Source organism: Camelus ferus, chromosome 3 (assembly GCF_009834535.1).
Source record: "Camelus ferus isolate YT-003-E chromosome 3, BCGSAC_Cfer_1.0, whole genome shotgun sequence".
In the NCBI taxonomy this organism is placed as follows: Eukaryota; Metazoa; Chordata; class Mammalia; order Artiodactyla; family Camelidae; genus Camelus; species Camelus ferus.
Genome location: NC_045698.1, coordinates 58433322 through 58457743, shown reverse-complemented (window position 1 = coordinate 58457743; position 24422 = coordinate 58433322). Strand labels below are relative to the sequence as shown.

Sequence of the window (24422 nt, the reverse complement as noted above, 5' to 3'; positions counted from 1 at the left end):
CTTTGCTGTAAATAACATAAAGTAAGTAAAAAGAGTAGAGAGAAATACATGCTAGTTTTTAGTTGGAACTAGAAATGGAAATAGGTAAAGGCACCACTTCCCAAGTCTACAGTCTGCCTTCCACTGTAGAAACAGCACAGAAATAAACTTGTGCTCAACAGGCTGAACAGGGGAATGTCACTTAGGCAGACTGAAAATGCAACATCCAACTCACTTACCTTAAGAAGAAGAAATCATATATGAGCCTTAATGTCAGGGCATCAGCTTTATTTTGTATATCATTAATTCAGATACAATTCCTTCTACAGCCACAAAATATGGTCAATGTTAATTTTCATAGATTGGGATTTGTTTAAGTCTTAAAAAAAATGGTTACACCAGCAACACCAGGTTTTCATATTTGTCTTCCTAATGAACTATGACACAACAATTTTACTCTTATCCCTGTGGAAATCGTGTTCTGGCATCTCTCTCAAATGCCCATTTTTATTTCCCTTTGCATGAAACTAAAGGAATTGTCAAATGCTTTTCAGAAAAACAAAATAAAAAGAATTGACATGTTAGACATCACCATCATAGTTCTAAGATTTTATACATACATTCATTTATCTACAGCACTTTTCCTGCCTTTCTGTTTTTCCTTTGAAATTATTCTTTCCATTATAGACTCTTTCAGGATGCTCCCAAGACATTGGACTTGTAACTTGCCATGTCCTTCCTTAACATCATATTTTCTCCTTTTTTCTCTTTTTCTTACCCAATTTACTAGTCCAAATTACCAACATATGTTCAAGGAGTGTCTGGATCTCCAAAGTTAAAAACTACAAATGGTTTAAGTTTGAGGAGGAATTCAAATACCTGGCAAAGTCTACCCTCAACAGCACCCAACCAAATGAAAAAGAAGAAAAAGCTCTCTTTCTTAAGCCTTTAAACATATTTTCACTGGAAGCAGAGTTAGTGATACCCTGCCACCTTCTTTTACCTGTGTGGCCTTTCCAGCTCTCTGTATCGCATCATCTTAACTCCATTTTTTCTTTGTTTTTTTAAAAAAATTTGCTATAGGTAAATTCATCTTTCTAACCCAATGTATGATGCACAGGAGAATAAGATGGTTAAATAGGACAAATATCAAAACCAGTAAAGGCTCTTGTAATCAATGTAAATTTTGTATCTCAAATACAATTTTGAAAGCACTAGTAATAGGAAAACATTCATGTCTTAAGTGTTAATAATAGCTTATTGAAAGGCTCCCTTGGGGGCAGTAATAAAGATGGGAATCTCAAGAAAATCTAAAACTATCATACATAGTGGCTTTAGAGATAGAAATTGGGGGAAAGGATTGGCTAGTTATCAACAGAACCAGAGGGGGAAAGGCCCATAAAAAGAACAGATAGGGACATATTAGTGTCAGAACAGTAAAGAAAAATACACATGCACTGCCTCTAGTTTTCCACCCATGTTCCAGTCTCCCTGAGTCCGAGAATTTTGGTAGTGCCCCAGGCTCACTCTTAAAAGAGCCAGGATTTCTTCTGTTGGGACCCTGTCTGTTCCAGCTGCCCCAAGATGACCCACACATGATAAGTACCCCTACTCTCCCAACTCTTTCAAGTCTTTGCTCAAACGTCACCTTCTCAGTGAGGCCTCCTCTGAACACCCTCCTTATAGGGAGGATTTTGACATCCTCCCAAATCCTTTCCTCACTTCTGATAATCCGATGTGAATTGTTTACGTTAGTCTCCACACAGCCTCAAGTTACTTCTCTTTTGGACACCCCTGCCTGCCACTTCTCCTTTAAATCCTTCCAGGAAGGGGCGTGGTTAAGGGCGGAGGCTCACGGAAAGGAGAAGCGTGTCTGAAGGCCACGCCCACTCGCGTAGCGGGCGGGGAGGCCACACGGCCCCGGAGGCGTCCCCTCATGGTCCGCGCCAGAAACGCGAGTGCGGACGGGATTACCACGTGAATTTGACGTCAGCGCGCCGGCGCCGGCGCCGGCCGTCCAGCCAGACTCCGGCTTCTGCGAGGTTGTGGTGGTTGCTTAGGTGCTTCACACCGCGGTGTTGTGCGGCTCGCGGTCTTCTCCAGACTTTCTGGGCCCGGTCTGCGACTTCAGGATGTATCACAACAGTAGCCAGAAGCGGCACTGGACTTTCGGCAGCGAGGAGCAGCTGGCGCGACTGCGGGCAGACGCCAACCGCAAATTCAGATGCAAAGTAGTGGCGAACGGGAAGGTGAGGACTCGGGCTGCCGCGCCCCGCTCCCTGTGCCCCACCTCGTGCTCCCGCCCTCACTCCCGGCTTAACCCCTCCGCCTCACCCCCCACCGCCGCCTCACCCCTTCCTCACCCCCCACCGCCGCCTCACCCCTTCCTCACCCGGCTGCCGCCGCCTCACCCCCTTCTCATCCCCACCGCCGCCTCACCCCGCCTCCACCCCTCTGGCTCTGTAAACTCTTGTCGGTTCTCCTCCCCCAGGACCTCCCTTCCACGGGCTTCTGCCTCCTCGGCAGGGAGTGTGCTATATTTAATAACAACGAGCACCTTGCCAGGTGCTGTGGATACAGAGATGGAAAGGCCATCCACCCCCGTAGTGGAGTGTCAGACAGACAAATAACCAGTGACATAGCGAAGAGGACACTTTGTAGTATGTTAATGTAGTGGAGGGGAGGCTTTTCTTAGTGGCTGTTGTGGAGAAGATGGGGAAGGACTTACCAGGCGGACAGAGCCGCAGGTGCAACGTAGGAGGTCAGAAGTTGCAGGGCTGGTCAGTGGAATGCTCATGATTGTGGCGGAAGCTCAGTACCTGTGGGTGGAAGGCTGGAAAAGGTAAACAGGGAACTTGTAAGCGGAAGTAAGGAGTTTGAACTTTGTGGTGGAGGGATGGGGAATCTTTGAAAGATTTTAAATGAGAAAGTAATCTTACCAGATTCTGTTCTAGAAGGAGCCTTTTGGGAAGGAATGGATTGACTGGATGGGGCAGGTTGGAGGCAAGGGGATGAGAGACCGTTAGCATAAACCGTTAGCACATGTTGACCACACATGGTTTGGGTTTTGGCCTGGTAGCCACGTCTGTCCTGTTATAACTCCCCCTCCCCCCGTTCGGTTTAATCTCTCGCAAGCACCACAAAAACTCCATCATCCATTCCAGCACAAGTTTCCCTCTAGCAGGTATTCCATGTAAGACCTGTTGGTACTGATGTCTCTTTACCTTTAACTCATCTCTATTTCGTATCACTTTATTTTTGTGCTGCACACAAAAAAAATGCTAAGTTGTGAGCATTTAGCGAGTGTTAACGGACTTTATCCTCACAGCTACCCCATGAGGTAGATGCTGTCATTATCCTTACTTTACATCTGAGGAAACAGGTACAGAGAGGTTGAAGAACTTAAGGCTACATTGTTAGTAAGTGGGAGAGCCAGGATTTGAACCCATTGAATCTAGTTCTAGCATTCCTTCTAGACAGCCGTGCTGTCTCTGAAACTAGCACCTGTGTTAGTGGTAATTTCTGGACTGCTGTTAAAAAATTACCACAAACTGGGTGGCTTAAAACAACAGAAATTTATTGTTTTACAGTTCTGGAGGCTAGAAGTTTGAACTCAAGGTGTTGGCCCAGCTGTGCTTTCTGCAGCTTCTAGGGGAGGATCCTTTCTCTTCGAGCTTCTGGTAACCCCAAGTGTTCTTTGCTTGTGGCAGCTGACTCCAATGTCTGTCTTCATCTTTATATAGTGTTCTCCTTGTGTCTCTATCTTCCCATGTTCTTCTTACAAAGATACCAGTCTTACTGAGTTAGGTACCCATTCTACTTCATTATGGCCTCAACTGATTACATCTGCAGAAAACTTATTTCCTCACATTCTGAGCTACTGGGAGTTAGGACTCAACAGACCTTTTTTGGCAATCATAATTAAACCAACAACAGCACCAAGTAGATATTCATTGTAAAACTGAAGTATTTATTGACCATCTAGTGTATCCTGTAGGGATCTTACAAAGGTGGGTAAGAGGTATTGTGTTAAGGGTCTGAATTATCCTTGAGACACTTGTTAATTTCTATTTCAACCTGTGTAACTTAATAACTGTCTGAGAAAGGGATATTGAAAGCTTTCCAACCCTTGACAACGTGTATCTTTTTTTTGATTTATAAATAATGACATCAAACCTGTGAACATAGATGCACACTTTCTCTGTCATGATTGCTTATACCGTAGTGAAGCAAATATCCTGCTGACATTCTGAGAAATTATGCAATTATGGTATAGTTTTAGTTTATTAGTTTCTTAAAAGCAGTTTTGTGTAATAATTTGAAATTCTATAAAGAGAAAATGAGATGCGGTATATTTCTCTTTGGTTGGAGATAAAAACTAGATTTTAATCTGGACAGGGAGAAATATTTCAAGATTATCTTAATTTATTGAATTTTTGTTGTAACTTCTGATGCAAAGGTTCTTCCAAATGACCCAGTCTTTCTTGAGCCCAATGAAGAAATGACGCTCTGCAAATACTACGAGAAAAGATTGTTGGAATTCTGTTCGGTGTTTAGACCAGCAATGCCAAGGTCTGTTGTGGTAAGTTGTCATAGTGATGGAGTATAATGTCCTTTAGCTAACTTCTGAAATCTGACCTCTTCTAAATTTGTAACTTAGTTTACTATTCACTTTACTCAAAAATGTACCTTAGTTATATAAATATATAATTTTATGTATGTAAGTTCTTATCACATATATAAATGCCTTAAATTATGAATTCCTACATTGAATCTTACAAAGTATTTCAAGAATCATCTCATATCAAAGGAATTTTTAAGTCTTTTAGGCAGGGCATGACATCCTCATTTTATAGAGAAAGACAAAAATCAAATGACTTTCCTTCCAGGTTCTCAATTATTAATGATTAGTGGAACTGGGACCAGAACATAGACCTGTGCTTTTTCAACTCTGTCACACACAGTTGAAATAATGCATTCATTTGTCATTTGTAATCATATGCCTCAGCTGAAACTCATGGTATAAGAAACTTTGAAACTTTGAGTAGTAGAAGCTGGAAATTTATTTCTGGGTAAAAACTTGTGGTTGTTTCATATGTATGGTTCTGAGAACCCTATTTGTGTGTATGTGTGTGTGTGGTGGAGAGGTAATGGTGAGGAGAGAAGTAGTTAGAACTTTTTGGCTATATGAATTTGTACACACTGTCCTTGTAATTGTTCCTATTATGTGTATTCTTGTTTATAGAAGATAAGCTGAGATTAAAAAGCAGAAAGATTTTTAAAAAAGGAAGGAGGAGTATAAAATAATTTTCATTGTCTCACAGGTTTGTTGTGAAGATCAAATATGAAAGTCTTGTCTTCAGTGAAAGTTGATCATACGTTTTAAAGTTACACAGAGTGAATAATTTATGGCCTGATAGAGAATGACCTAGGAAGTAATCTTCATTTTTATAGTTGCAAAAACTGAAGTATATTGAAAATATCAAGTCCAAAAGTATTCATAATGTTTTCTTTTTTCTTTCTTTCTTTCTTTTTTTTTTTTAACTGGACCTGCATCTAAGAGATGCCATTCATGAAGAATTTTAGGTGCACTTGGATTAGTTTCTGTATCCAGATTTGGTCCTAGACTTTTCTGATAAGAGAACTATAACGTGAAGTAGTAGGATTAAGTGATCTTTTCAGATGAAGAGACTGAATCCTTGAGTGAGCTTCTTTGTGGAATTTGTCTTTATACAGCATGATTGTTTTGGGGTTTTTTTAATATAAAATGGCAAAAACTAAACTTTTAAAATTTTTGAAGAGAAATTTTCTTTTTCCATCCTGTTTATTTCATTGGTACTAGCCCAATGACAGAGTGGTTAAAAGTAGAGGCCAGTCTTGGTTGAATCCATCCCTGTCTCTTATTAGATGTGTGACCTTGCTCAAGTCAGTTAACCTCACTGATACTCAGTTTCCTTCTCTGTAGAAATAGCAGTACTTCACCAAGCTGTTAGAAGAATTTAAACAAGATAGTTTTGTATTTGGCAGAGTCTGGCACCTGGAATGCAGTCATAAATTGTGGATTCTGCTTCTGCTGTTTAGTTTGGCAGCAATTTTCACAGTTATATCACAGATCCTGAGTGAATTTAGAAAGAAGGCTTATTGCCCTGATCATGTTATTCTGTCAGTATTTTACAAGATTGAGTAAGCTATGGTCATTTATATATGTATTATACGAATATCCATACTTGCATAAAATAAACACATTTTTTTTTTAAAGTAAGCCAATTACCACAGGAAGGATAACCCAGAGTGAGTGAGGAAGTACAACAAAGGGTCTTTTGGCTGTGGTGTTTCTATAGTAATTCATCAGTTTATTTTGATTTAAGAAGAATTAACAAGTTATGCTATTTTGTGCTGGTGACTTTCTCAAAGAAACAAAACTTTTTTTTTAATACAAAATTTAACTTGTATGTGCGAATAGGTTCTGAAAATGTATATGTTTTTAACCTTAGGGTACGGCTTGTATGTATTTCAAGCGTTTTTATCTTAATAACTCCATAATGGAATATCACCCCCGGATAATAATGTGAGTATAAGTCTAATTTATTGATTTTCATTTAAGAAGACCTTTATACTATTTGAGCATGTGTGTATGAAAAAATGACTTCCTAATGGAATAATTTAAACTTGTTATCTATTCTGAACTTAAGATCCCTCCTTATGCTCCTTAATATAGCTGTATAATACTTCCTTCAGTGTAATACTGATCGCATCTGAATTTGAACTTGTCCAAATTCAGATTCTGTTTTCTCAGACTAGCTTCCCTAATATTCCTTTCCATTAGTCGCACCTTTCTTCTCCCAGTTGCTCTGACTGAGAATCATTGATGGTAACTCCTCTCCCTCTATATCTAGGTAGTTTACAAGTCCTAGAGTCCATATTCATTTCACTTGAATAGAGGTCTGTTGTGTTTCTGCTCTCTACTAAGCACACCTATGCTTATCTTTAAAGATAAAGATGAAATTAGTATGAGACTCATTAAAGAGCTTGCTGTCAATCACATTGTCCCCAGATATTTTCTGTTTTTCATTCCTGTTTCTACCAGCCTAGGTCAGGCCCTTGTTGCTTTGAATCTCAATTTTTGTGGTAATTTTAGTACCAGTTTCTCACTATGAAGTTTATGTGGTAGCCATGAAGTTTCACAGGTTTATTCCTGACGTAATAATCCCCTATTTAACTGCCCTTGGAGACTTCCACTTAATGGCTTTCCACAGTGTTTCTTTAATATACCTTTCTTCCCAGGCTCATATGATACATATGTGTGTACTGTTACATTTTTTTCTCTTCCATCTACATTTCATGATGCAGGGTACCGTTACTCCTCAGTAATTTTGTGTTTCCAAATATTTAGGCTGTACTATATGAAACTGCCATTAAGTCAATAATAGTTGAATGCTGTGGGAATATTATACAGTTCAATCTAATTTTATAGTTTCCTTACAGATAAAAAGTGTATGAAACTCTTTTTAACCGATTTCCTGAGATGTCTAGCATAGTAAATTGTGAATATTAGGCAATTTTAGAATATACTTCGAGAAATATGTAGTTATTTCTCAAAGTAAATACATCTCCCTCCGCCTTTTTTTTCCCTCTAGGCTCACTTGTGCATTTTTGGCCTGCAAAGTAGATGAATTCAATGTTTCTAGTCCACAGTTTGTTGGAAATCTGCGGGAGAGTCCTCTTGGACAAGAGAAGGCACTCGAGCAGATTTTGGAATATGAACTACTTCTTATACAGCAACTTAATTTCCACCTTATTGTCCATAATCCTTATAGACCCTTTGAAGGCTTTCTCATTGATTTAAAGGTAATCTTATTGATACAAAGTGAACTGGTAGAGTGTACTCCCTTGCTATTGTTATTCAACCAAAATAAGCCAAATGTATTATGACTTATGATGTTCCTAGTTGTTACAACAGGAGCTTGCTGAAATGTGAGTTTGGCCAAGACCTCTAGGGCAGTAGTTCTCAGACGTCAATGCATGTTGGAATCACCTGGAGAGCTTGTTAACTTCAGTTGTCGGGCTCTAGCTCCTGAGCTTCTGATTTAGTAGACCTGCAAATACTGGTGCAGGGACCGTGATGAGGACCATTGTGCGTTTAGAATAATGCTTTTAAAGACTTGAGATAATTCTGACTTTGAAGTCATGGATCTCACTTAAAAAACCATACAAAATTCTTAATTTTAAACTAGAAGATTGGTAAGCGACTTCTATTTTTAAGGCTTTGTGAACTGAAATCAATATGTAGGCATCAAAACCAAAAGTAAATAAAATGTTTTGTCAGAACATTGACAAAAGCAACTTGAATTGTTTTGGCCCTGAAAGAAGGCTTAGATAGTGTGAGTAAAGTGAAACAGAAGTCAGAAAATGGTTCATTCATCTTGAGTGGTGAAATTCGGGTACCTTCTCTATGCTAAACATCATGCTTGAGGCTGTAGTCAAAAAGAAGACAGGAACAGCCTCAACTCTATAGGGGTTACAGTCTAATAGGAGAGAGTTATGTATTCAGTGTGCTAAGTGTTAGCAGAAAGGGAAAGAAGAGGGTACTTAAAAAGGAGATAGCAGATTGAGAGAAAGGAAGACAGGTCTGAGAAAGTGTAAGTTAAAGTGAAATTCAGAGCAAGGGTAGGAATTAGGTGGGAGAAGAATATCCCATTCAGAGAGACTTCTCTGGTTAAAGGCCCAGGTTTAAGAAACCATGGCATACTAAGAACCTAACAGAACTCAGAGATACAGGGGAAGGCTGCCATGGAGAGCTGCCTGAGTAGAAGGCAGAGTCCAGACTGTGGAAGTGACGTTAAGGATTTTGAGTGGAGCAGTGGGAAGCCAGTGAAAGGTTTAATTCTGAAGAGTGGCATGATTAGGTTCGCAGCTTTAAAAAACATGTTGACAGGCTTATGCCTCAGTCTGCATCAGATGTTTATTGCACATCTATGTGTCAGGCATAATGTGGAGAATGGATTAGAATGGATGAAGGGATACCAATTAGGATGCTGTTGGAGGAGTTCAGGCAAAAAGATGGTGGTTGGTTTGTCTCATGTAGTGGCAGTAGGTGCAGAGAGAGCTGCTTGGTCTTCAGAGATAGTAGGCAGAATCAGTAGCGCTTGAGGAATGATTGCCTATAGAAGGTGAAGACAGAGGAAGAAGCCACAGATTTCTAGCCTGATCATATAAGTAGATGGTGATACACTTAGACTTACTGATACAGGAAACACTGGCACAGGAGAGATTTGTTTGATGATGGAGAGGAGGGGGGTTGGTGAATTTGCTTTGGGTCATGATGAGTTTCCATTGTGCACAAGGCATTTAGGTTGGTAAACCATTTGTGTCTGGAGGTCAGAGAAGATGGCTAGACTGGAGGTACAGGCTTGGGGGTCATTGTCCCAGGAAGATTTAAAGTAGATTGTCCATAAGGACCATTAAAAGGGTAACTAGAGAAACATAAGGAGGTAGTAAGAAGACTGAAGAGTATCCAAAGAGGTAGGATCTTTTGCAGAAGGAAAGTAGAATACGTTATGAAGATGATCACGGGCAGCTCTCCAGTCCTGCTCAGAGTTCAGGCAAAGGAAAAGTTGATGAGTAATGTTTGCTGGATTTAGTGCCAGAAAGGTGATTTGTGATCTTGGTGAAGTTAGTCTCCGGGGAGTGTGGAGGAAGAAGGCAGGTTGGAGTTGGTTGGGGAATAAATAGAAGGTAAGAAAACAAGTGTATACAACTTGGATTAAACAGGTTGTCTTTGAAGTGGAGAAAGAAGACGGGATGATTGAAGAGATGGAGGAACTGCTAGAAATAGAAAAAAGGCCAGTTTTGGTTGCATCTTGTTCTGTGGAAGAAACTGATGTGGAGAGCTAGTAGAGAACGCTCCATGGGAAATGTGTAGCTCGAGTTTTTCTTTGGAGTGTTGGTAGGAGGACCTGGCATGGAATTCAAAGTGAGGTAGAAGAATTGGCTCTTAACAGGGGAAGAGGAGAGCATGGGGGAGGGTAGTGTTATGCCTGGGGATTTGGTGGTGGCGGGAAATAGTGTTTTTGTTAGCAGCGGAGATCATTTTCTGAGAGCAGTGGAGTTTCTGAGAATTATCAAAGATGTTGAGATGGGTAGAAAATGTTTAACGTATAATCATAGAAAATGGGAGAAAACATTTCCTGTGGGATATTACCATAGCTAAGCAGTATTGAGAGCCTTGCTTGAGGTCAGTGAACTTGAATTTATAGTAATATTATCAGACCTCTTGGTTGTATTGTTTTCTCTAGCCACACCCAGAAATCTGGGTATAGTTGCAAAGCAGAAGGATGGTTAATTCAGCCACTATTGAAGTTTGGCTGGAAATGAGTTGGCAGCATATTGGGGCAGGGAATTCAAGAGGGAAATGAGGACCAGTGGACACCAGTGAGTAGGAGCAAGTATAGGGGTAAGGAAGCCAAGGTTCTGAGGAAGAAGTTAAAGAACAGCTGTGGAGTGCTTGAGCAAATGTCCATACTGAGAAAGGGAGCACTGTGGTCAGAGTGGGATGTCAGATTTGTCGTGTCAGACAGCAGGCATTTGGGAATAATGACAAGCCTGGGTGTGACTGTACAAATGACTGGCTGTTTTGTTTCAGAGTATCGAAATGATTTCATAGTGCTTTGGGACTTGAATGTGGATATTTGAAATATATCTGAGGGGTTAGGATTTAGGGTTCATCTTAAAGGATAAGAATTGTTGGGAAATAGAGGGTCGTCCATATTTGGGCATATACTAAAAATAATTCTGTAATGAAACCAGGATTCATTTCCATTTACTTCTTCCGAAAAGTAAACTTTAAGTAGAAGGAATTTCAAATCAAAATGATGTGGTGCTTTGTTTCTTAAATGTGGTCTTAAAGCTGAATCACCTGGATTGCCTGGGGAGCATTTACCTGGGAACATGTATTTCTTAGGTCAGCTTTCACACCCAGTTGAATCTCTTAGAGCCGTCCTCCCCCTTCCTTCTCAGTTGTAAAGGACAAAGAGAGGGGTTAACATAAATCAGTATAGTGCCAAGTACTATACTGGGAACCTTAGATATATTATCTTTAAGCATTTATCTCTTATTAATAGGTTGTATTTTAAAAAGTTTGAAAGCCATTGAGTAAAAGATTCCTAAAATATACAAAATTTAGTGACCATACTTTTGGTAGTCTGATGCTGAGTACAGAACTTACATGGAAAGATTATTTGTTGTTGCTGGGGTATAGAAAAGGAATTAACACTTTGAAAAAGTATCCTGTGTTCAGCACTTTCTGGTTTATATAAATATTTTTGTGCTTTTAATACTCCATTAAGCCCTCAGAAGTGATAACATTTGCAAACTTTCTTTCTAGACTCGCTATCCCATGTTGGAGAATCCAGAGGTTTTGAGGAAAACCACTGATGACTTCCTCAATAGAGTTGCATTGACGGATGCTCCCCTTTTATACACACCTTCTCAGATTGCCCTGACTGCCATTCTGTCTAGTGCATCCAGAGCTGGAATTAGTATGGAAAGGTATTAATTTGTGTTTTAACTCAGATCACACTTAGTCACTCAGTTTATTCCTTCCCAGAGTTCTGAGTTTTTCAGTAAGATTCCCTTTGTGACTGTAGTCCTTTCTATCTCCCGTGGTTGAGGGTTGGTGAGGGCAACTGAGGGAAGAAATGGAATCACTTTTTAAGGAAACCTTTAAAATGTGAGTAAGATATTTTTAAGCTAAGAAGATCCATTTATGACTGAAGTAGAAGTAAATCCAGGTGATCCTCAAAAGACGGATACAGCTTTCAGTATATGGCAAATTGAGGAGGTTTGTGAACTAGTAAGCCACTTGAGTGTAGCAAGTACGTATGCCTTGTTTTATCATTAGTCTGCTGGGCAGCATGTGTGGCACATGGAATTCGGTAGAGACTTATTGAATGAATAACGTGCTAGTGAACTTCAAATGAACTTCAGTTGAGCTATAGAGAGTCATAGCTGATACATAAATGCACACTGAGAAGCAGGCTCTGTGATAAGCACTTGACATGAATTAAATTTCACTTGATTCTGACAATAATATCTTGCTCACAGATTGATTAAATATATTTATTTATAATTAACTGAAGCACAGGCTAGCAGTAAATTAAGACTTTCTGAATTTTTACCTTTAATTTCTTTATGACCTTTGAAGTTCTGCTTAATTTCATTCCTGGAAATAGTTGAGGAAAGATGATAAAACTTGCTAAATTTAAACTGTTTTACATGCATGTAATCCTTTATCTGTAATTTCAGAATGCAATGATACGGTGGCAGGAAACAAGAACAGATGTGATTTAGTCTTTATTCAACTTAATGGGACAATTTTTAGGTTTTCTTGCAGAAATATTACTATTACAGATTACAGGATTCTGCCTGGAAACATCATCGAAGTATTTCATATTCCATGATATATATACCATGTACCTTTCTAACACATGAACAATTCTGAATTTCAAAACAAATCCAAGATAAGGGATTGTGAGCTTATATTTGTTTTAATTTGTGGTATGCTGCCCCTCTCCAAACACAGTTCACCAACTGTATATAAATATATACATTTCATCCCAAAGTGATCTACACCTCGTTTATGTACTAAGCAAACCTTTATTGAGTGCCTTGTGTGTCCCATGCACTGTACTGTACTGCCAGAGTGTAAGAATGAACAAGCTAAATCCTCTCTCTAGCTAGGAAGCACAGCCGTACAAATAATTGATATCCACCAAGTTTGTGGGTGTGGAGCTTCCATTCTCTTAAGGGAAGAAAGCCTCTTTTCCACAGTTCAAACAACCAAATGTTTGCTTATACTGTTGAAGCATTGTATCTTACACAGTGTATATGCAGATTCTCCAATGGTGTGATTGTTCTTACATCAGCAGAAAAGTATGAAGCATCCCAAGGTCCAAATTAGAGTTTATTTCATCTTAGAAGTTTAATTAGTTATAATTTCTGATACGCAGGTGAAAGTGAAATTGTGGTACCTTAGGCTCATTGCAAATCAAATACACTTCTGTTACACTCCCAGGGACCATAGACATTTGGGCATTTTTTTTCTGTGAGGAAATGCTTTCAAATCATTTTTAACTTGTGACTTCTTTTACTGCTTTTGGAATATGTAGAAATTGCATTTACATTCATTACTGATTTCAAAAGGGGAAGTCCTTGTGCTATTATATTCTTACTGATGAGTTTAGATTACTACTCATTGGATGTTCTGTTGTTAGTTCTGGGGTTTTTTCTTTTTCATTGGATTTAGAGCTTTATTTCTTATCTCCTGGTTTGACTTTTTAGGTAATTCTTGCTTGTCTAAGGATTTTTTTTTAAAAATCAAAACATTAAAATTCAAATTCAGGATTGAGAGTAAAGCTGCTAACTTTAAAAAGTTTCACAGAGGTGAAAAGTCTGGTCAGCTCACTCTTAGAACCAATTGTATGACTTGTAAGCTTAAGAAGTGGAAAGAAAGAATGAAAAGAAACAAAAAAAGGTGCCAAAAGTGTGAGGAGTTTAGGGAGAAAAGGGAAAGGGGAAAAACTAATTGTTATTTTGAATTACTTGTAACCAGAAATGTATCAGTTGTTAAGGGAGTTACTGATCTCCATATCTAAAATGAATTCCCACAACAGATGATGAAGATGTAATAGCAAAGTTAGTTATCAGAACTTTGTAATATAATTTAAATAATCTGTAAATGGTTTAAGAGACATATAGCAACAAAATTTCTGAAAGAATTGTCTAATTTGTGTAACTTTGTCATTCAAGAGAAAATTTTTTACATTCATGTTTGAAAGCTTACTTTGCCTTGAGAATCTGTTCACTTGGGCTTTTATCAATTATAGATCAAGTTCAAGTATTAAAAAAAACTCAGAGTAACTAAAAAATAAAATATAGAAATTATTTTCATATTATTGGTTCCAAAAAAACAGCTGATTGGGCTTTATATTCATTTATGGGAAAGTATTAACACCTTTGCTTTGGACTTGATGCAAAAAAGATGTAATAGACTTATAAAGCATTGGGTGATATTCTTTCTCGTTTGAATACCTGTTAGTTTCAAGAAGAGCAACTGTAGGTAACCTGGACTTGATAGTAAGGGGAGAGAGAATCCTTCCTAGTGCCAGGTTCCAGCCCAGATGCTGCCTGACTTTATTCATAACTTGTCTGTCCCTCGGACTCAGAGTCCTCATCTGTACAGTGAGGTTAGACTCATAAGGTATATATATTAAACACTTAACATTGAAAGTATTGAGTATCGCTAGTGTTAGTTTGATATCATTTTCCCTCTGAATATATTACAGAATTTACATAAATTAATTTGAACATTAAGCATCTTTTTAATCTAAGTTGTAGTAAATCCTTCAGACTATAGTTTTGTGCAGCTCAGAGTACTGTTATTTAACAATTTCAAAGTAAATTTATTTAAAAATTGAACTTGATGAAATGAACATGGAGGAAAATAATTTATGATATCCTATTTCTCAAGATTCTGTATGTGTTCAGTATATTAAAGCTTTTTTCCTTTCTTTGCTAGTTATTTATCAGAAAGTCTGATGCTGAAGGAGAACAGAATTTCCTTGTCACAGTTACTAGACATAATGAAAAGTAAGTAAAACTTTATAAAATGTTCTATTACAAAACTACTTTCTCTAAATCAATAACATCTTGGTATTCACCTTGAGATAACATATAGATTGTTGTTTAGATTAGACTTTTATTGAGTTACTTATCATGGAGGCATGAAGGGTACATTGAGGAGGAACAAATAGAAGGTACATGAAAGGAAGTAGTTTTCACATATACAGAACTTTTAGGAAAGTGAAAATATAATCAGATTCAGCAAGGGTTGAGATTCAAAACATGGTTCTTTTAAAGTACCCAAATATGGGCACTGCAAAAGATCTAAAGGATCAAAAGGCTGATTAAATTTGAAACTTTTATTTTGTAGATAAATCAACTAATTAATGTATCATTTGCCAGTAATTTTGTTATTTGATATTACAAAAGCCATGGTTTTCAACAGGGTATGATTTTTTTGCAATGTCTGCAGACATTCTTGGTTGTCTCATCTTGTGCATGGAGGTAAGAGAGCTGATAAACATCTTACAATTCACAGCACTGCCCCTTGGTAGGCTGAGAAATGGCTCCCCAAAGATACCCACATTTTAATTCCTGGAAACTGAATATTACTTTACATGGCAAAAATTTTTTAAGAAGTCTTTGCAGATATGATAAAGGTAAGGATTTTGAGATGAAGACATTATCTTGGACTGTCCAGGTAGGGTCTAAATGTAATCAAAAGAGTCCTTATTAGAGAAAGGCAGTGGGAGGTTTCACACAGAGAAGGAAACGTGAAGACAGAGCAGAGATTTGTAGATATTGGCCTTTAAAATTGGAGTGATACGGCCACAAGCTCAGGGATCCTCGCAGCCCCCAGAAGCTGGGACAGAAACCTCCAGAGAGAGAGTGCCACTGCCAGTATTTTGATTTTGGCCCATTGAAACTGATTTCAGACTCTCAGGCTTCAGGACTGTAGGAGAATCCATGTCTGATGTTTTAATAAGTCTTACTTAAATAAGTTTTGGTAATTTTTAATAGCAGCCTCAGGAAACTAACACAGCTTCTCACAACAAAGAATTATTCAGCCAAATTGTCAGTAGCATCGATGCTGAGAAACACTGCCTTAAGCGTTCAAATAGACCCTCCACTAAATCAGTTGGCTAGATGAGCCGGTCCTCTCCATTCTGTGTTCTTGGTCATGTCACACTGAATGCTCGTGGCTTCTAGGCTTCTCTTTAGTTAGTTGTGTTTGCTTTCAAAAAATTTTGTGCCAGTTGTCGTCTTAATGGAATTTGTGGTTTAAATACTGAATAAATCAATAAAATATGAGATTGAAGATGTAGATCTTGGATGATAGTAAATGGGTGTACCTCTATGTTTTATGTTTCGAAAGTTAAGATGCTTCAGGACATATAAGTATCATTTCTTGATTTTTTGCTTGAAATGACCTTGAGGGCTTCCCTGTTTCATTGAGAATGACGTGGGTTTGTGATTAATGAAATCATAAAACTGTAGGTTTTCAGTTATACCACTAGAGGGTTCACTTCCAAAGCTAACTGATTTGACATAGATACTAGGTTCAGGGAATTTAGTAGGTAGAAAGGGTCTTAAAGGTAACCCACTATGCTCTTTTCTATAGCTGACAGCTTTTATTACTGATGTCATTTCAGTACCTTTATTTCAGTTCACTTGTTTTAATAAGAAATAAGACTAGCTGTTGATAAAACACTGAGCTTTAATGATATTAAGATACTTTATTCATAACTTTTCAGACAAAGATACTGTCCTAAGAGTGTTGAGTCACAAGCATTAATTCAGTTGAAAACACTGCATTATGTGCATTATGAAGTCAGTCACCCATTTGGAGCATGTGGCTGGCTAATAAACCCCGGATCTCATCATTCCCCTGTAAATCTTGAGATTTATATTCTTTGGTTTATTGTAAATGGACCAGGTAGAGGATGTTTCTGTGATTTTAGTCACTGATACAGTAGTTTGCTTTTAGCCTAAAGAAAACATTTTTATTTTCCTGGTGATGCTTCATTGTATAGGTCCTGCATTTGGTTAAAGCAGAGGATCACTGGCACATTTTTACTAAGCGTCTTCCCTTCATCACGTGTTCCGTAATAGTGTTTTCCTTTGTAAGTAAGCAGCACACTCGGCCCACCATCTGTAGGAGAGGGTGCTGTGAATATGGCTGGTGGCAGGGAACAAAGCATGTTTACTGAATCATGTAGGGGTTTTTTAGAAGACTTAAAAACTGAGCAAAAAGTGACAATGGTAGGATTTGAAAAAAAAATACTAGTAAGAACATGCTTATCTTCATGCTGTACATGACACGGGCTAAGCAGCAGGCAGCTACTACACCTTGAAGTGTGGTGGTCATTGGGTTTTAATGTGGAACAATATTAAACCTGATAAAAAAAAATCACATTTTAAGAGTGTTTTGTTACTTGTTCCTAAAATTAGATTGGAAAATATTTGACTTCCTTATGAGAACAAGCCTTTTTATTATCTGGTATAAATTTTTTTTTTTTTTTAATCTCCCCATAGGCATGAGAAACTTGGTGAAAAAGTACGAACCACCGAGATCTGAGGAAGTCGCTGTTCTGAAACAGAAGTTGGAGAGGTGTCACTCTGCTGAGCTTGCACTTAACGTAATTACGTGAGTAGATGTGACCCGGTGACTCAGGAATAGAAACAACTGCCACTGTGTCCGGTTGGTCCTTAAATCATTTAAGTGGGAAAGGTTTGCTCACACTGGGAAACTGACTTATCCATTAAATCAGATTTTTTTTGTTTTGAGTGGACATTTCTAACAGGATTAAGCACAAAATACTCAAGAATTTGGCTTTGATAGTGTATTTCTCTTCCTGCTATGACTAATGTGTTCTTTGGCTTGCAAGCCCTGTCCTGTCCTTTTATTCCTTGTAGAATCCCCTGGGGCAGTCTTCCTAGGGAATTCCTGAACCTTTTCTTGCCCTTTTAATCTTTGGGTTCTCTGTAGGTCTGGTTATCTTCTCTGAAGAACAAGTACACTGTTCCAGGCTTATTTCTGTTAGCTAGGGTAGGGAAACTTGGCATGTTTTCTCTCAGTGGTAAGCTTTATACTCAAGACAGAACCAGTAGGAAAATGTGCTGTGAGTTCTCTTCTTGCAGCTGTAAGGAACACTGTAATGTCTCATTGATGTGTAGGCTGAATGGAGAAATCACCATATTTAGGCTCTCTATGCTTTGAGATTTGAAGGATCCACTTTAACCTTTTAGGAGTTTAAACAGTTGGGGGTTTGTGCAGGTAACAGAAATGGTGAAACTGTTATTTTCTATTTTGTATGGAATGCATTCTGGTTCAAAAGTTCTACTTTATTTAGAACTTTATTAGAAAATTTAGTGGGAGTTAGCTCTGGCTTCTTACAGTTGAGATGCATTTGAGCTGTTTTTGATCTCTGTAACTGGTGAATATATGCTACTGGATAATACATGAGAAGCCAGAAACAGCATTCCAAGGACTTGAGGTCAGATACAGGACTCAGATTCTTTAAAGTTGTAGTGGAGTATCCAAGGACTTATGAAGTGTGTGAAATATGGGACTATTTTATTAAAATTGTAGCTATAACTGCAAAACATGGCTTAGCACAGAACTTAAAATTGGTAATTTCATTCTTGGGTTTCAGTGGTAACTAAGAGGAAGGAAGGAGAGTTTACAGAAAAGTAAAGGAAAATGTTGACTTCAATGAATGAGATTACTGTAGCAGTGATTATGATCTTCTCACATTGATTTGGAAATGGGCTTAGACCAGGGGTTGGCAAAGTATGGCCCATGGGTCAGTACCTGTTTTGGAAAATTTTATTGGAACATAGATGCACCCATTAGTTTGCATATTGGGTATAGCTGTTTTCACTCTGTAGCAGAAGAGCTGGGTTGTAACAAACTACAGGGCTTAAAATATTTAATTTCTGGCCTTTTAAAGAAAATTTTGTCAACCTCCGCATTAGACCCTTGATCCTACCCTTCTAGCTAGGTAACTGAATGAAGCATAATCCAAAATTCCTGATTGCCAGAGTTGACATCTTACTCCAGGTGACCATCTGCTTTGTACCGTGTAAGTCCTGCATTATCTATGAGTACTTGAATGGTGCTTCTCAAACTGTCTGTAAAGGACTGTTGGTATTCATTTTAAGCCATTATAGACCTATGCTTTTGTAAAATATAACAAACAACAAATTACTGGAAAATGAAATTTAAAAGACATAAAATATAAGGTTAAATTTTATTAGATTCAACAGCCATAAATTAAATAATTGCTATAAAAGTTTCTAAACATACAGTCAGGTTCTGTACTTATCTCATTGCACACTGGAAATGGTTCATGGACCTGCACTGGTGCATGGACCACACTTAAAAGCACTACTTTAGGATAAAATATGTTTTCCCTTGGTCTTTAAAATTCTTGTATCTTTTTTCAATACAGAAGTAGTGTATTGTCAGTATTAAAGTCAGATAATACAGGTAAATCAAAGTTCTCTTTGACCAAAACGCAAATCCCAGTTGTGACCTGAGAGGTAACTTATAGTTGGTGTTTACCTTTGTCACGCTTTACTCTGTGCATATGGAATTTTTCATTGTTTCCATACATACTGTACAACATTTAACAGTAGTAGTTTTAACTTTCTCCGATCTGGGTGAAAAGGTAGTATCCGTATCCAGTTGATACTTTAATTTGTGTTTCCCCTATAACTAGGAGGCATTGGTTTTCTATGTTCAACAGTCATTTTTGTATTGCCCTGCCCAGTTTTCTGGTGTTATTTTCTTGTAGTTCTTTATATATTTTATATACTCATCTTCTTACATATACATCTATTTTCTTCTGTTGTTTCTTTCACTTTGTGATATAGGAAGTTTGTCTTTTGTACTCTTAATATTTGTATACCTTTTCTTACCTAAATTAATATGTATCTTATTTTTGCCTTTTATTCAGCTGTTAAACAGTTAGAATTGTGACTGATATGAGATAGAAATCTCATTAATTTTTGTTCAAATAAGTAATCTGGTATACCAGCCATCTTAAAATATTTTATAATTTTCTCTAGTTAATCAATTACAGATTAAATTCCTATATATCCTTTGTTTTTTGCCTATATGCTCTGATCATTGATCTGTGTAATTCTTGGCTAATACAGTCAAGCACTCCGTATCTGTGGGCGCAGAGGGCTGACAGTACTATTGCCATTTTATGTAAGGGACTTCAGCACCCATGGATTTTGGTATCTGGCAGGGGTCCTAGAACTGATTCCTGCAGATACCAAGGGACAACTACCACACTTCTAATTGCCATAGTTTTTATATACACACATACAGAATTGATAAGTTCCACTTAATAGAATTGCATTGAATTTAAAGAGTAATTTGAAAGATACTGTCTTCCTGTCCATAATTCTTCATCTCTTTGCATTTATCCAGGCTTGTAGGTATATCATAGCCTTGCTAGTTTATAGATTCTGTTGCCAGTATTAGATTGCTTATTGATGGTGGCTTAATTACAGGAAGAAGAGGAAAGGTTATGAAGATGATGATTATGTCTCAAAGAAATCCAGACATGAGGAGGTATGTTCTCCAAAGGTAAATTTTTCAAGTTATTGTTGTATATTCTTATGTTAAGATTTTATTGTTCCAGAGTGCAAGCATTAGAGGTGTAGGTACTAAAAAATTTAATTTTTTTGGCATCCTTTATGTACACTGTCCATTATGACAGCAGTTTTTCTCACTTTTGTCTGAGGCTGTATTGAAATAGTCATAGTATAACAGTTACTTGAAGAATCCCTCCTAAGGCCATAGAAGGCAGTAAGGATATACATACATGCAAAATTTTTGCTGCATTTTAATCTTCAAGGATTCCTTAAAAAAAAAAAAAAAAAAGCCTGGCAAGTCAAATATAAATGAATATTCAGAGGCATAAGGTCACAACTGTAATCTTTATTCCTGTCACTGGAGTAGTTTGGTGGACCATGCCATATTATAAGGTTAAACTGCTACAGATTTTCCCATTTTATTTATCTTCTATAAACAGCATCGCAGGGGAGGACATTCTTCTAAAGGCAGGCAAGAAGGTAAACAGTACTGGTTATGCTTCAGTATAATGTTATCCTTACGACATTTTCTTTCCTTCTTAGGAGGAATGGACTGATGATGACCTGGTAGATTCTCTCTAAACCATTTGAAATTGATTTGTCAGTGCTAAAACTAATCAACAGAAGGATGAAGCATATCTGGCCATTTAACTTTATTTAAAAATGAAATAATGTAAAAGCATCAAAATATATTAAGCTTTTCTGTTTGTTATTTAAATTTTTTTCCTTTCAGAGTAGTTTTATCGAAACTAAACATCTTCAAAAGAGCCAGAATAAGTACCTGGTTTGGGCAATCTTGCCCCCACCATGACTAATATCAAATCATTTTCTATAGTAGCCAAATTTAAAATATAGAACCTATATTTTAAACAAAATGTAATAAGCAAACGTACCAAAAGTTTTGTCTTTGTGGTACCCTTTTTATTAAAGGGTAAGTCAATTTTAAAAGTGCTAAGGAATATTGGCTATTACATTTGTTAAATTATTTAACTGTGATGTTAGTTTCTAAGTTGGAACCAAATTATGGATGTCTGTCAAGTTTTTTTTTTTTCTTGGAAAATGGGTTTGAAGGAGTTCTGAGAAAATTGCTCTGAAATGAAGTTTTATAGATACACACATACCTCTCCTCACTGTCAGTGTATCCCAGGCTGTACTTTTCCACAAAGTATAGGTACCATTTAGTTACATCTTAGTATTTGAGAGTAATATTTACTATGTTCATATTGTTCTCTAATAATTCTTTATATTTATATTTATATTTTAGGCTTGAGTTTTGGGGTTTTAGTTTCCTTCTCATTGTGGAATGAGAGGACTAGAATTCAGAAGAGGAGTGGAAGAAGCCAAAGTTGACAATCCTCCAGGGCAACCCAGGTTAAGTAGCACTGTTGCCAGCCTCTAGACAGAATTGCCAACTGTTCACAATTTCTCGTTTCTCTTTTAGGTCACTAAAGTTTGGCATCAGAGCAAGGTCCACACTTTTGGCAGAAAATTTTCCTCCCCAGCCCCTTTAAAAATTTCATCACTGACCAGCTAGTTACCCCAAGGCCAACAAAGGTAAAATGACAAATTTCCTATTCCAGTTTAAGTGATGAGCATGTCAGGAATTTATAAAAAGCAGGATGACTTTAGGTTTACAGAGGCATTTCAGATTAAGGAATGGGAGAGAAAGGAAGGGTCACGCACTAGAATCTGTAGACAAATGTCACGTACCTATGGTGGACGTCTAGCTGCAGAGCAGGAGGGATGGAAAAGGAACACAGGGTGTGCTGAGCATCTGCTCACTCGTCAGGTGGGATCGCAGCTACTCCAGGGCTAGCTTACCGCCATACACCTTAATAGCTCAAAATTATACTACACAGAAATCTACTGAACCCTCAATTAGTTAACACTTTATACTACCCCTTTTTTAAATTTTGTTTTTACCTGTATTTTAAAGTGTTACTCTTGGAACCTGGATATTTAGAAAGTATAAATGCTTTCCCTAATACATCCCCGTCTCGAACCACTTTGGTGTGCCTTCCCCCCACCCCCGCACAATTATGGGAGGGAAAGAATTATTACCCCTACCAAATACACAACTTCTCAAGAGACCATTGGCCAGAAAGAAAAATCTGGCATTTCATCTTCTCCCTGGACCTTGCTCTGGTACTAAATTTGAACTGTTCCTAAAGGAGGAAGAAAATAATAATAAATGTTTAGCTGTATTTAGACAGAAGTAATCAATTATTCAAGATATCCCTCAGTTTTATTTTAACTTACCCCTGTGAATACTTCACAAAAATACACATATAGAAGCAAATGAAACTATACAGTCAAAACTAAATATCCAGCAGATACAACAAGTAGTCAGAAGGTCAAAGATGGAAAGCTGTTAAGTAGATGATGAGGTTTTTGCATAATTTAAAAAATCAACTTGGAATTAAGAAACAAGAAACATACTTTCAACAAAAGCATTCTACGGGTGTTTTCTATAAAACGGCTGAATGGGTAACATGCACTTATCAGTACATAGTGACCAATAATACTTATTGAACTCAAACTATTTACTGTTGTAAACATTTATCAAAAGCATTATGAGATCTAAATACAGTCTTTGACAATTCCAACAAACAAAATAAGTGGTATGTTTAAAAAATAAAGCTGATGAGCAATAGATCGATTCTATATATTTTCTTTCAACAGTTCCAGCAGAGAGAAATAGCACAGTTATTTTTTAAAAAAAAAAAGTATACAGCAAAGATTGTTCCTATTATAATGGCAAACTCTGGAAACTGTAAATACAAATAAAGTCATTGAACAGTCAAACGGTCATAGTCCTAATTCAGGAAGAAGTTATAATAAGAACAGTCTGCAATCCAGTTATACTTAACAGAATGCTTTTTCTTAGTTGATAGGTCTTTTTCCAAGAGACAGCAAAACTTTGGCAATTCGATGTACTGAAAATATATTTTCAAAGTTCAAGATACAGTCAGCATTGTGTGAAAGGTGATCTGTACACCAAGGCTCAGAGGTTGGTAAAGGTTAATTCCATATGTGGAAAAAGTGCAAATATCCTGCACAGATAGCTTACAAAGCTGCTGGCACAGTTACTCACCAGCAGAATCTTGGGTTTTGTTTGCATAGCTCACACATCACTGGAATGTGGAAAGGTGTGCTATTTTTGGCAAGAGCAAAGGAGACATTATACGGATGTGAATTACCATGTTGGACATGCTGAATCCATGCAGAATGCTGAGGCGAAGGCTGCTACCTGACATCATTAGTTTTTGTATACTGGTTTTGTTTCTGTTGAAGCAGTTCTGTTATAGCCAGAAGTTTTTTCAGTACATGCTAGACAAGGAAAAACAGTATGAAAATAGTAAATAAATGAAAGCTTGGTCAGAAATCTCAGGGATGGGAACCTGGATTTGAAAAAAGCCGTATGAACTCAAAGGAATTCATAAAATACTAGCATTCTACTCTAATACATACTTTTCATAGTTTTAAGCTTATTCAGTCCTTGACTGAATATTTCTGGTCATATTATTTTGGTGAAGACAGAATTACTATAAATGACACATCTCAAGCCCTGTAAGAGCGATCAGGTTATATATAGCCCAATTAACGCTTTAAGGAATCATGGAAAATACAACATTGGGCCTAAAACTGAATCAGCTCCTATACCTTTCTTAAATATTCAAAAAGTCTTACTGAAGAACTTGGCCCAATTAAGACTTTTTAAGGCAAGTCATATAATAAACCTGTAGCAAGGAGGGTATTATGCATCCCAAGGGCACATATTTGGCATAAGTTTCTGAAGTGATTAGAACCTGAATGAGCCAGATTATTATCAAAACTTGAAAATTTTCGTATCTCAGATTGAGAGCAACTCAGCAAACTCAATGTGGTAGTCTTCTCTACAAGGTCCCTGCCAAACAGCTGGCCAGTGTGGTGACAGTACTGAGGAAGAGCTTATCAAAAATGGCAGTTTCTAAAGCCACATTCCAGACCTCTGGATCTGGAGCTTGAAATATTTCCATCAAACTTCCCAAATAGTTCTCATGTGTTTGACAGTTTGTGAAATCACTTGGCCATGCACTGTGTGAGAGAAGCAGAAAGAAAAAGCCACATCACTACTGACTTAGCATTAGCTCACTTACCATTTTCACACACGCCACTTGAGTGCATGACCACCACCATTTTTCGGTCGAGTTCACATTAACTTTGTAGCAAGA

General features: G+C 37.5%; 2 protein-coding genes across 5 annotated transcripts in view; one reads left to right on the top strand and one right to left on the bottom strand.

The window, feature by feature from the left end:
* Positions 1–1966: 1966 nt before the first annotated feature.
* CCNH (cyclin H) lies at positions 1967–23013 on the top strand. 4 transcript variants are annotated; one of them, XM_032475642.1, is made up of 9 exons: positions 1967–2228; positions 4439–4561; positions 6474–6547; positions 7617–7827; positions 11363–11526; positions 14555–14625; positions 17134–17245; positions 20125–20185; positions 21473–23013. In XM_032475642.1, the coding sequence occupies exons 1-9, from the start codon at positions 2112–2114 to the stop codon at positions 21476–21478; spliced, it is 939 nt and encodes a 312-aa protein (XP_032331533.1). In that variant the 5' UTR covers positions 1967–2111; the 3' UTR covers positions 21479–23013. The 4 variants fall into 4 exon arrangements, with proteins under 4 accessions (XP_032331533.1, XP_032331523.1, XP_032331528.1 ...); XM_032475632.1 differs by having other exon boundaries at positions 20752–23013; XM_032475637.1 differs by having other exon boundaries at positions 20125–20200.
* RASA1 (RAS p21 protein activator 1) overlaps positions 22435–24422 on the bottom strand; it is a 96859-nt gene continuing 94871 nt past the window's right edge. The window contains exon 25 of the mRNA XM_006187957.3: positions 22435–23538. Within this exon, the coding sequence (XP_006188019.3) occupies positions 23455–23538 (84 nt within the window). The 3' untranslated portion in view covers positions 22435–23454. The remainder of the gene's footprint in view (positions 23539–24422) is intronic.